The sequence below is a fragment of the Diadema antillarum genome, unplaced genomic scaffold (genome assembly GCF_040938485.1).
Source record: "Diadema antillarum isolate AM-2024a unplaced genomic scaffold, OU_Dant_1.0 seq00001545_RagTag, whole genome shotgun sequence".
NCBI classification, from domain to species: domain Eukaryota; kingdom Metazoa; phylum Echinodermata; class Echinoidea; order Diadematoida; family Diadematidae; genus Diadema; species Diadema antillarum.
Window position 1 is genome coordinate 307,318 of NW_027272274.1, and position 14,078 is coordinate 321,395.

Sequence of the window (14,078 nt, forward strand, 5' to 3'; positions counted from 1 at the left end):
CCAGGGAGGCACCTCCCTGCTCATATGTGTAGCTGACCAGTGCCGGATCCAGGATTCACCAAAAGGGGGTGCCGAAAATTCGGCCGAATATTTTTGTGTGATGATTAAAAAAAAGGTCATCAGTAATCACGCACGCATTTTTGCGTGATGACTAAAGGGGGAAAAAAAAAGGTCAGCAGCATAAAAAGAGGGGCCAGTGCCAATTCGCCCCCCACTGCTGACCAAAAAAACCTGACTTAATTCAGCCTTATTGTATTGTGTACATTGTATTCCATCAATCATTTTAGTTTGATCAACCCAAATCATGTAACAATAGGAGAACTGAATGCTGTTGAGGCAGGAACGAAAGGCAACACTAAAAGGAAGAAGGAAAGCTGTGGACAAGGTCATGAGACAGGTGTGTGTATACAAACATGTTTTTATTTCTTCTAACATTTAATCCTTTGAAATTATTCATATAATATAATTATACCCCCGTCAAACGAAGTTTGAAGGGGGTATATAGGAATCAGCGGACGGTCGGTCGGGCGGTCGGTCGGGCGGTCGGTCCGTTGCAAATCTTGCGTCGCGAACTACTTCCTCAGTTTTCAACCGATTCCCATAAAACTTGGCACAGATGTGTGCCTTGGGTTGTAGATGTGCAAGACGTATTTTTTGACAGTACCCAAAAGTACGTTGCCATGGTAACGGCATATTATGGGCAAAAATGGGTACAAATCTTGCGTCGCGAACTTCTCCCACAGTTTTTGATCAATTTTTATGAAATTAGGTACAGATGTTCATCTGAATATGTTAATGTGCAAGGCACATATTTCCGCAGTGGCAAAAAGTGCGTTGCCATGTTAACGGCATGTTATTGGTAAAATATAGGGCAAAATGCTTCATGGCAAAACTGCTTCATCAGTGTTCTTCCAATTCTCATGGAATTCATATTGAATGTTTGTCTTAGGATATAGGTCAGCATGACACATTTCTTGACAGTGACAAAAAGTATGTTGCCATGGTAACAGCTCACATATTATGAGCCAAAATGATGGAAAATTTTGTGTTGCAAACTACTTCCTCAGTTTTTGCCCAATTTCCATGAAACTTGGTACAGATGTGTGCCTTTGGTTGTAGATGTGCAAGACGCATTTTTTGACAGTATCTGAAAGTACGTTGCCATGGTAACGGCATATTAATGGCAGAAGATCAAGGAAAGATCTTGCGGATTTAACTACTTCCTCAATTTTTTGACCAAAGCTTATGAAATGTTGTTTGGCGGGGGTATAACCAGTCGCTGTAGCGACATTTCTAGTTTATCTTTAATTATTCATAAGTCAACCTCGCCTAAGTCAAACAAACCCTTGTAACTTTGATTAATACCGCATGTAAACATGCCGATTTACCAAGGAAAGGGCATGGTACATATCTACATGTAGTTTATTATGTGTTCATTGTAACAGTTTCCAATAACAATTGTTCCATGTCAAAATTTTTTAACCTGTTGGTAATGATTTCAAACCTATTGGCAATTTTCAAACCTGTCGGGCAAAATGCCAAACCTTTCGGCGTTACATGTTAGAAATCATCGTGGAAAACCGTTGACAAAATGTTAACAGACTTACCAGTTTTTGCAAACAAATTCTCTAATTGATTGAAATATCTTCATGTTAGAATATTGTAGTTGATAATTTTGTTAATGTTGAAAAACCCCTAGATGTACTCAATGCAGGCAAATCCCCTTATAATCTTACCACGCAAAATCCTTTGTTATAAGTGAATCACTGTGCAATATTGCATGGTTTGTACATGCAAGGCATTACTAGTAATCTAACTTCAGCTCTAGCATTGCTTTGTTGTATTAAAGCAGTCATTCGTTATAAAGGGACTTTGTTATAATGGGATTTACCTACTATAATCTTTCCTCCTACTTTCGTGAGCCAACACTAATAGTGCAGCTCACATGAGAATTTGTGTTCCCAAAGCTTTGTTAAAGTTTGTTTGTTATCTAAATGTATTACATACAGCCACTAACTTACTGTTGAATTCATATCATTTGCAGAAGTTGGACGTTGTTGACAGCATGCATACCGTATATATTACCATGTCAGTACACTGTTCATTCCATGCATAACTGAGAAGGTATACATTGTATATCATACATTTGTATTTAATTCTGTATTACATTTTATATAACAATGCTGGGTGGAAATTTCATGGCTACATGTATCTTGTTGGAAGATTGCTGCTGTGGTAAAAGAAAATGCTGAAATGATAAAAAGAGATTGTTTTTTTTTTTGGTGAGGGGGGGGGGATTTGCCATGCTTTATACATATCATTAGGAAATCTTCATTTTTAGGAGGGTGATATACATTTCATTCTACAACCCTCCTAAAACTTCCACAAGAATTATTTACTGCTCTGACATTCCTTTTTTTTTAAATTAAATCACATTCCTGGAAGATTTTATGTTTCATGAAAGGGATTCATTGCTCTCCAGCAATTTTCTTTTAAATAAATAAAGCCCTGTATTGGAATGCGGATATCATTGAAGCATGATTGCATGTCTGTGCTGAATCACAACTTTAGATAATTGCGAAAATAAACATGCAGCAACGGTATTCGACATATTGCATATTTTGATTAATTTCATGTTTTGTTTATCATGATTTTTGTCTTATAATTGAAGTGTAAAGTGCCTTTTTTCTGTATGTAAACGTGCAGATATGGCAATAAAAACAGCAACTGAAAAAAGAAAGAGACAGAAGTCACAGAAAGCGGAAGAGAAACAAACAAAAACTGACATTTCTGCAAAACGTGAGTACACCCACCAGGACAGACCCATTATTGTTTACCCATTTCAGAGCCCAGAAGTTTGGACCCTTGAAATTCTGATTGGACCCCTACATTTGGTTTTGAATGGCCTGCAAAGGTTTGAAATTGAGTCACAAGATATTTTAGGCTAGTGCTAACCTACTGTGTATAGTATTATTACTGACATAAATGTAATATTGTATATTACCATTACATAATATACACGTATTAGTGCTTTATATGATTGCAGATCTGTACCACACACATTATTAAACATCTAATGATTTCAAAATTTCATTGTGACCCTCGTCATTAAAGTGATGTTACAAAAATACCTTTCATACAGCTGCTCAACTGGTTAACATGGGGATGATCCACGGATTTAATTCCGTATTCGCTCAGCAGCAGAAGCATGCACCACCATCACAGCCACGGGAACCTCCACCACCACAGCCACAGAAACGACAACAGCTGCAGGAGCATCCAAACCAGCAGGAACAACCTCCAACACAGCAGGATGTACAGCCACCCCCACAGCAGCACGAACAGCAGGGGGAGCAACTACCGCCACAGCAGCAGAAGCAACCTCTGCCACAGCAGGAGGTACAACCACCACTTCAGCAGCAGAAGCAACCACTGCCACAGCAGGAGGTACAACCACCACTTCAGCAGCAGAAGCAACTTCTGCTACAGCAGCAAAAGCAACCACTGCCACAGCAGGAGGTACAACCACCGCTTCAGCAGCAGAAGCAACTTCCACTGCAGCAGCAGGATGTACAACCACCGCCACAGCAGGAGGTACAACCACCGCTTCAGCAGCAGAAGCAACCACTGCCACAGCAGGAGGTACAACCATCGCTTCAGCAGCAGAAGCAACTTCCGCTACAGCAGCAGAAGCAACTTCCGCTTCAGCAGCAGAAGCAACTTCCGCTACAGCAGCAGGAGGTTCAACCACCGCCACAGCAGCAGGATCATCAACCATTACAGCATGATGATCAGCAACATGGTGGCTTCTTAGATATGTTGTCTTCACCTTTTGATGAAGGTATATTTTGAAATAAAACTAGGGCGGTTTCATTATGGAAAAACGCATATCAGCCGATATCGATATGAGGACATTTCATATCGGCCGATACCGGTACTGACACCGATATTAAGAAAATTAAAGAAAATTTGAAAATAGAGTGCTAGGTGCAGTCCTCAATATGGCTGAAACTTTGTGAATTTATTCTACCCATTACTTGGAAATTACTGATATCCCACAGCTTTCAAACTCTAAATTTTCCTTTCCTTTTTTTTTTCTATATCGTTATCAAAACAAATTTTCAAATAATTTCGGCCTATACCGATATGGCCAAAAATTGGCCAATAACCGATATGATATCGAACCAGCCCCAATAAAAACCATAACCAAGGCATTTTTATTAGCTCACCCAAGCCGAAGTGAGATATTGCGATTGCTTTTCGTTCGTCTTGCGTAAACTTTTTACATTTTCATCTTCTTCTCCAGAACCGGTGAGCGGATTTCAACCAAACTTGGTGGGGGTCAACCTTAGTGGATAGGAACCTGAAATTGTTCATGTGGAGCATGTGGCCCTGGGGGGGGGGGGGGGGGGGGGGGGGGGTGCAAGGGAAAAACAAAAAGTGGGTAAATATTAAAAATCTTCTCTCCAGACCCAAAAGAAGTTCAGTCTACTGACCAAAAGAGGTTCAGTCTCCCAACCCAAAAGAAGTTCAGTTGTATGTAGATAATCTTTATATATGAAGACAGCATGATGCAATACAGATTTCTGATATGTTGACTGCCCTTTTTATTTATCTCCTTGGAACTTCACAAACTATTTTTCAAACATAGGTGGCAGCAGTTGGGAGCCCGCTGTTCAACCAATTTACAACAGTTACCTTCCGACTTACACTACTATGGAGACAAAAGATGAGAGAATCAGAAAGTTAGAAAGAGACCTGGCTTTTGCAAATACCAAAATAGGGATTCTTGAAGCCAAGGTGAAGCGTCTGGAGAGAGAGAATGAGCATGTAGGACTTGCAGGTAAGAAAAGAATTCCTTGTGGCGTCCCTCATCTGTAATGCTACAAAAACTTGAATAATCCTGTACTCTGGGCTTCAATTTCAATCACACTTGGGTGACAGTTTTGGTGTCCATATTATACAGGTATTTGAAACCCATATCTTTTTCTGGTTTTAGGTGAAGAAGCACTTCCTCATGGTGCTAAAAAACAAGTTGGAAGTTTAAGTTTGTCTTTAGTGCCAGAAATAAACGATGGTTTCTATTTGACATCAAAAACAAAAGTCTGAAGTTTGTCGTGCGATAATTCCACAACCCGCAAAGATTTTGCTGTGCCATTTCATGATTTTTTTTTCTTTGAAGTCTCCCACATTTTTTAGACCAAATTTGCCACTTCCGGGTACACCATTCCGAAGTATTACATAATGTTTTGTACATACACTGCCTGAACATTGGCCCGAGAACGGATCAAATTTGTAATTTTGTGTACAATTCCAATACAAATTTTGTTTTGGTGGTTAAATTGATATTAATTACATTATTTCAACTTTAAATCATTCAAGTTAATTGATTCTAATGTCCAAAAAAAAAATTAAAAAAGTATCTGAGACAAATTTTGGCAAAAATCTGAACATACAAACTGTATATATATTACATTGGTCAAGCAGCCCAGTTTTAGAATGTTAACATCAATCAACTGCAATATTAACCAGTGGCTCTAAAAGCAAGCCGGGGGTTTGTCTTATGCTCCAGAACTTGAAGGTGGTACTACTTTTATTCTATTTACAGCTTCTCCAGATTTCCAATACCATGTGAAGGCTATTGCGGATCTCCTCTCATGCCACACATCGAGTATCCAGGTAATTGTACATATAAGGCCAAACAAAATAATTTGTTTCCAATACCAAGGTAAGAAAAATTTGGCATACAAACATAATGCTCTAATTGAACGAAACCAGTATGCTAGGGATTATTCACCTGAATTAACCATGATCTCACATTATTGTATTTTATCAGTGCTAGAATACAGTATTCATTTCTCCATTGCCCCCCTTTTTTAAAGTTTTTGTATGGACAAAAATTCCTGGTAAGAATACATTTCATTTCGCCAAATTGCTTATGAAATTGGTTCACTTAGAACCATTTTACATGTTTTTGGGTAGGTAGGGTGCCGGACACAAGATTATTTCTCATTTTAGCCTAAGTAGACGAAATAAATCTGACTGACCCGTTTAACGTATGGCTAAATAATTTGGCCAGAGATGCCCAGCATAGTTTTTAGGGCCAATGCCACCACGAGATTTCCAGTTCCACTGAAAAAATTATAATTATACCCCCGCCAGACGTAGTTTGAAGGGGATATATAGGAATCAGCGTGAGGTCAGTCTAATGCAAAATCTTGCGTCACGAACTCCTACAGTTTTGAAGCAATTTAAATGAAACTTAGGGTAAATGATGATAGTGAGGTAAAGAGGTACAAGACATGTTTTTTCAAAGGTCATGGGGGTCAAAGGTCAAGGTCAACTCCTCAAAATATCACTACTTTCCTTATATTTATGCAATGAATGAAGGTTTTTTTTTTTAACTTGATGTATACATGTCTTACCCAATATATATTCTGTGGGAAGTTTCTTGCCAAAAGGTCAAAGGTCAAAAGGTCAAAGGTCAAGTGAAAGTGCTGAATTGCACTTTTTCCTCCATATACCTCCAATACCTTGAAAAATTACTCAATGCATAAACTTATAAAAGGGTCAAAAGTCAAGTAAAAGTCATCAGTTCCCCAAATTCCTGCACTCTGACATTTTAATCATTCATCCAATTGAACCTAGTTCTAGGAAAGTGAACATTCAGCACATTTGTGTCAAACCTGTCATTTTAATATTTTGCCAATTGTTTGAAACTGTCATCACACATTGTCAAGACATTGTACTATAGACCTATTAGGAGAACCATGCATTATGGCGGAGGCATATCAGTCGCCGTAGCGATATATCTAGTTTTTTTTTGTGTGTGTTTGTTGGGCAATGCATTGCCGTGCTAACCACAATTTTACCAAAACCTTGTGGAGGGAATATCGTCCACTGTATTCAAGCAATTAATTTCAAAATTTGGTATCTATGATGATCTATAGGTGTAGTTATGCGAGACACTCTTTGTATTTGTACTTGACGAAGCATTGCCATGGTAACAGCATGTATTTCTTTTAAATATCCTGTCGAGTGAACTACCACAGTTTTAAAGCAATTGAAATCAAATTTGGTATGCATTATGGCCTTGAGGTACAGATGTGGAACACATTTTTTGTGTTTGTCAGACAAAGCGTTGCCATGGTAACCACAATTTTACCAAAACCTTGCGGATTGAATAACTTCCACATCATTCAAGCAATTAAATTCAAATTTAGTATGTATGATGATCTACAGGTGTAGTTGGAAGACACCAATGTGTTAGTATGAGAAAAATGTGTTGCCATCGTAACCATTCATTTTTCTCTCAAAATTAAGCATTTAAGCTATGAAGGTCAAATTTGGTGTGCATGATGCTCTGTAATAAGTACAGTTGTGCAAAATGTCCTTTGTGTTTGTATTGGACGATGCATTGCCATGGTAACCACTTATTTCGGTATTCTCAGTGCCCTCAAGATATCACATACTATAAATAAACACTGGGGGGGGGGGGGGGGGGTTAATCACCTTCAGTGATAGTTCTAGTTTTCATCAATTCATCTTGACATTCTCTCCTTGCTTACAGCATGAATCATCAACCACCACAAGTTCCCTTCAATCAACTGAACCTTCCTCAACCCAAAACATTCCTCGGTCCATAACCAAGAGTCCTTGTCACCTTCCACCAGCTGCAACACCATCTCCATCACCCACTTCACACCAGGACAAGGAAAATGTCCGTAAGGTATGCTTGACATAAACTACAATTGTATTACAATCATTGCTTATCTATGATTGTGTGTAGATAGCCAATCCCCAGTCTGTTTCAACATCACATTGGTTTAGTGCCGTAACAGCCATACCCATTACTGTGGAAGCTAGAAGGTTGCTAGTACAGTTAAACCTCACATAGAGGTCAGATATAACCTCTAGAGGTGTTATAACAGACAAGGTAGTTTTACTTTATAAGTTTGTATTGCTTTTTTATGGTCCTGATATAACAAGAAACCTAATATAAGGTAATTTTCATGGTCCCAAGGACCAGGTTTCACTGATCTAACCACAACTTATGAGCAAAGGTAGCTACCCAGGTGATCAAACATTCAAAATTTCCTATATATTACAGGTAAATCCCATTATAACGAAGTCCCTTCTAAAGAATGACTGCTTACAAATGAAATAAAACTTAAGTCTTGAATCTCTGCATCTGCAAACCAACAGCAAAACAATCCCCATGAAACAAAGTGGCCTATAACAAATTTTCACTCATTACGAACTGATTGTTCTGTCCCGTCTTCATATATTCCTTTGATTTAGAGCTTGCTTATAGGGAAGTCGCAAATTTTCAGTCCTCAAAAGCACCCCACTCCATCATTCTCTCTGATCAACAGACACTTCTTGATACGCAAGCAAAGCCTCGCCTCTTCAGCACAACATTGAGCAACAAGCAAGTTTATGTAATAGCTGAATATATGATGTACATGGTGCATGCATTCGGCAGTTGCGTTGTGTGCGCTGATAAAATTAGGTCACTTGGACTCGGCCACACACTAGCGAAGCCCTTCACTACCAACTATGCCTGTACAAAGCCAGGCATAGTTTATAAACGAGAGACATGACAGAAACGAAGTGTCAATTTTGAAAACTGGAATCACGGTTTATGCTGCGTTTTTGTTGAGAAGTATTGGTTTTCAGTTCTTACATATTTTCCTTCAAAATAAACATTATAGTTCATCATGTATTGTGTACATTTCAACGTCACTGATGAAATGTACATGGTCCATTTGTGTCATATTGTTGATTATACTAGGAATGTATATCACATAATGTTCATATGGTTTGTACATGTAGTATTTGTACATGATATTTGAACTTCATTTAAAATGTAATTTGCCTTTAACAAAGGATTTTTTTGCAGTCCCAAGCAATTCGTTATAACAGGATTTACCTGTACTTAGTTCATTTATCATGCTTTGCATTGCATTTATGATGTAAAAATTGTTGTATATGTTTTTCCAGCGTCCTCTCATCAGTGACCCTGCTGATGTTCAAAAGTATTCTGGAATACTGGTGGACAAGAAGGACCTCTTCAAGGTGGAACAGAAGGCTGTCTCCAAGGGTCCTAATGGAGGACCAGCCTTCCTTCTAAATGCAGTTATTGGGATGGTGTTCACGCGGGAAGAGCTCGCGATGTCTTCTTCCCTGGGCATAAGAACTGCTAAGAAGAAGGTGGCCAACCGGAAGCCACTGAACAAAGTGGCAGTGGAAGCAATTAGAGGTAAGGTCGGTGATGTTTGGCACATTTTCTACCACTCAATTCATTAGAAAACGATTTACAAGCCATTAGACCAATTTCATTTTAGTGAAAGGTCAAGAATATAATACAGTCAAAGTCAGAAGTCGAAGTCATATTCCTCAGGCAATCAGCTAAGTTGATGTTAAAGTGTTCAAATTTAATTCCATGGACTTGCATTGATTAATCCTCTGCATAAATCAAAATATTTTAGTGGAATTATTGTCTACCGTAAGTTAATCAAATTCCTTGGAACTTTTCATGCTTATTTCTAATGGCCACTCATTTACTACACTGTACACATGCAGATCGTATCATTTACATGATTGCATGCATGTCATATTTTGCTGGATGGTCACATGCTGCTGGCATGCATGTGTACATGTACAATTTTTTTTTTTATTTTTTTATTTTTTTACTTTCATGTTGGCCAAGCATTGCATAACTCTGCATGTTTCAGTTTCACGCAGACTCGTAAAACCTTGTCTGAAGTTGCATGACCGAACATCTATTACTGTAACAAGCCTGGTCTGAGAAATATTAATCTTGAATCTTATTTACTGTGTACGCCAGATATTTCGCGAGGTTTTTATTTTCGTGAATTTCGCGAGTCGGGTGCTATTCGCAAAATTAAAGACACGCGAAAATTTGACTCTGATCCCCAATGTGAACGCGACGTACGCGTGTACACTTCTTCATTCAGTACAGGACTTCATGATCGCAAATTAAACACTTGCGAAATCGTCGGGAATTCCCGATTTGCGAAAATTTAGACTCGCGAAATATATGGCGTATACAGTAAATCATTATCAGCTGTGCTTTTCTGAGTGATAAGTATTCACATTTTTGTGGGGTCAAATTAACTCATGAAACTTTGGAAAAATTTTTTTACAGTGTTCATAAAAAGTTTGTGAAAACGGCACTCCATGGCCCTATCGCATGAAAGTTTTAACTGAGAAAAACTCGGGTAAAAACTAAAAAATCTGGTTAGTCTGACTTTGCCATTGGCTTTAACACAGGAAAAGGAATAAAATGTAAAAAAAAAACAAAAACAGTTTTCTCAGGTAAACAATTTTAATTTTTATGCAACAGGGCCCATACGATACATGTAAATCTAGGTTAGGGCATACAACATATAAGGTTTTTTTTCTCATCTCAGATGAGGTATATAATGTAAGAAAGTTTGTACGTATAAATTATACATTCATAATACTCTTTACTTTTTCTGTCTCTTTTCAGAATACATGAAGGCAGTCACTGCCAGGTATGACTGGCCACAAACGACAGAACAGGCATTTAATTTGCGCTTCACCAACAAGTGCTGCAATGCCAGAGCACTGTGTGCCAAAGCCGTTTAATTCAGCACTCATATCCTTTGTGAACTTGATCAGGAAATGGCTGTTTACATTATTCCCCTTGATCGTCAAGCTGCGTTTGATGCTTTAGATTTTGACATTATGCTTGAACATTTTCAGAATATCGGATATGGAATCAATGTTTCAGCACTGAACGGGTTTAATTTGAATTTCAAAAACCGTGGACTCTCATGATAATGAGCACTGATATAATGAGCTTTCATTATAACAAGGTAATTTTTGTGGTCCCAAATTTTAATTCCCCTTTGTATTGTATTGTTTTTGTAACCCTGATATAACAAGGTTTCATTATAAGTAGCATATTTCTCTGGTCCCAAAGACCTCATAACAAGAGTCCTCTGTATCTAGGGAAAAATCATATCACTATTGCTGGTGTTGGCAGTTGACAAGGATATGTCTTAGGGCATTTGATGTATCATAAAATAAATACAGAGGAAACTCTGTATAACGAACACTGCTATAACAAGATATCGGTTACTACGAGGAAATTTTCCCGGTTCCAGATTTCCTTCCACACAAGTCTATGTAAAATGCTACTCTAATAGCAAGATCGGCTATAACGAAATAACTGCTATAATGAGATAAATTGTGTGATTTCCAAACAAGGAAAAATAAAGCCAATCAAACCTGTTATAGCGAGGTTTAAAAGCAAAATGCCTTTGGGTAAAGCTTTACTTTGTCTGTGCTATCATGTTGCGAGATTGTAAAGCTCAATGCGCCAAAAACTGTCTTGTACACACATATTTTCTTCAGTGCACTCTACAGCTAGCACTGCATGTTGTAAGCAGGGACACCTCCCTGTTGTAAGTGTATGTGTGTGTGTGTGTGCGCGCACTGGTACATGCAGAAAATGTGGTGGGACGGCCGTATGTATACAGTCCATGACATCATGAAGTTTAGCAGGTGTGAGGCAATCTGATGCTGTGATTGGCTTTCTATGTAGGGAATTCCCCATCTACACACAAACGCAGTCACAATGTACATACAGAATGTGTCACAAACACACATAGCATTGTGCAGACCGTATTCAAGCTTTCCACACACAACACACACCCATACCATAACCACATACAAATCCACAGTCGATCTTGACACAATCGCAAGCTATATGATAGATTTACAACTTCAAACATCTACAATTAATGAGAAACACATTCTTGATATTGAATTTCATTGGTGAAAAACATCTTACCCATAAAGGTGAGCAATTCCCTCACACACATTACCAAGTTGTCAGTATTGATTGAAAGATGATGGGTAGTCCAACGTGTGCAAATTAATGTCCTTATGTTATGCTTTCTTTTATGCCTACTGATACAACGAGATATCCGCTACAACGAGGAAAATGACTAGGTCCCGACCATCTCGTTATATCGAGTTTCCCCTGTATACCTCTTTGTACGTCTTGGCAAAGACGCTTTACTGCCTGTACGAATGTCATGATGTGTGTATTATATTTACATGTACGTAGTATGTATTCCAACAGCTTACAGCTTTTTACAAAAATGATGCATTAATTATTGTTTAAAAAATGAAATAAATTTATAAGTGATTTTTGACAGTTACAAGTAATGCGTATTTTGCAGAGTAGAAAATTGCCAATAGCAAATTGTGGGTCATTTGAGTTTGCCAATATTCATATGTTGACCAGCTAGTACCAAATAATCACTCGGATTCAGCATAATGGATTCACTCATTAGCTGTCGCAGCCCCTCATATCAATATGATGGTAATGCTCAAAACGATGAAAATTATGATGACATTGTGAATAAAACTCTTTCAAAGTAGCTAAGAGACGTACATCTGAGATGAGATTAAGGTTTAGATGTGCATGATATGTTTTTTTTATGTTTGTTAGAGAATTAAGCATTGCCATGGCAACCAAAATTATACCAAAATCTTGTGGAGTCAACTGCTTCAACAGCATTTGAGCAATTAAGGTGAAATTGGGCATGTATGATCAGTTGTACAGTTGTGCATGACATCCTTAATGTTTGTACATGTTCAAGCATTGCCATAGTAATAATATATATTTGCAAAAATCTTCTGGAACAAAGTACTGTACTTTCACAGTTTGCAAGCAATTGAAATCAGATCTGGTGTACATGAAGGCATTGAGGTATAGATGTTCAAGACATACGTTTTGGGTTTATAGGACAAAGTGTCGCCAAAGTAAGTTTTACCATTTTTTTTTTTCGGAGTTGGATCTGCTGGAGCAGGGTTAAACCTTGATCACCTTCAGTGATGTTCCGCCTTGAAGGGTGGTCTGTCCATCTGTCCGTCCTATTTCTTGTTGCCGCGATATGTAAAGAATGCCTTGATGGATTTTCATCAAACCTGGCTCAGGGATACTCCATTTCTATGAAGATGAGCTGATTAAATTTTGGACCAGATCAGCTGAATTTGTGCTAGATGTATAATAATGTTTCAGACATTTTTTTTTTCATTTTTTTTTTATTTTTATATTGAGCAATACATTGCCAATGCAACTACTGTACATATAAACAGATTTTTGGCTGAGTTTAAAGGCTTAATAACTTAATCCACTTGATCCTGTCAAGGTAATTGGTAAAATTCACTCGTGGCAATATTTAGTGACTGCCAGAGAGGTGGAGGCATCCCATTGGACTAGTTGACTTGCTCTAGTTTTTGCAGAATGTGTGATTAAGAATGAAAATTACATGTTCACTACTGTTAAGTTATTTTGCACAATACATCGCCCTTTTATTGACCGCTTGCAACAGTAAAAAGATCAAATGCAATTACTGTATGTACTTTGATCTGTATGTTTCTGGTATGTACTATAAAAATGATTTATAAGCACATACTAGCTTGTACGTCTTTCAGTTTGGTAATTTTGATTGAAGACTTTTTGTGTATACATGTACACACATGAATGTAGAGTCCAGCAATTTAAAAAATGCCTCACTTCGCAGGACGTGTGAATTGCATACTAGTATATGGCTATAGCTACCAGGCGAGCTTCCCTAACCTTTAAAAATAAAAGGTTAAGGAAGTATCCTTAACCTTTCAGAAGCTACCAAAGGTGAATTTCCCTTTCAGAGATGTTAACCTTCAAATGTTAGAGAACAGCTTCTTAACCTTTGAAATGTTTAGCTCATTTAAATATTTCGCCTCTATATAAGGTTAACTAGCATTTTTTCCCAATTAAGGCTTAGGAGCTTAACATTTAAAGGTTAAGAAGCTAACCTTAACCTTTTTTAATATAACCATTCCTGTTAACCTTTGCTTAACCTTTAAAGGTTAAGCTCATTTAAATAATTCGCTTCTCTGGAAGGTTAGTAAGCATTTTATAAACCTAAACCTTTCAAATTTACCATTATATTTACACATTCCACCTAAGCATAAAGGTTAAAATTAAACATTTGCTTATCATTTTGCAGGTTCTAGCAAATGTTACAGAA

At 37.7% G+C, this 14,078-nt stretch overlaps 2 protein-coding genes across 2 annotated transcripts in view; one reads left to right on the forward strand and one right to left on the reverse strand.

Moving 5' to 3' along the window:
* The window catches only part of LOC139710583 (cytidine monophosphate-N-acetylneuraminic acid hydroxylase-like), a 136,287-nt gene that overhangs the window by 46,411 nt on the left and 75,798 nt on the right, over window positions 1–14,078 (reverse strand). The gene's annotated exons all lie outside the window — the stretch shown is intronic.
* Window positions 2,361–9,108, forward strand: LOC139710579 (uncharacterized; the record flags this gene model as incomplete). Its single annotated transcript, XM_071622503.1, has 6 exons — window positions 2,361–2,799; window positions 3,143–3,841; window positions 4,652–4,843; window positions 5,609–5,679; window positions 7,571–7,729; window positions 9,004–9,108. Coding segments are annotated over exons 1-6 (1,317 nt in total), but the record flags the coding sequence as incomplete, so codon positions are not given.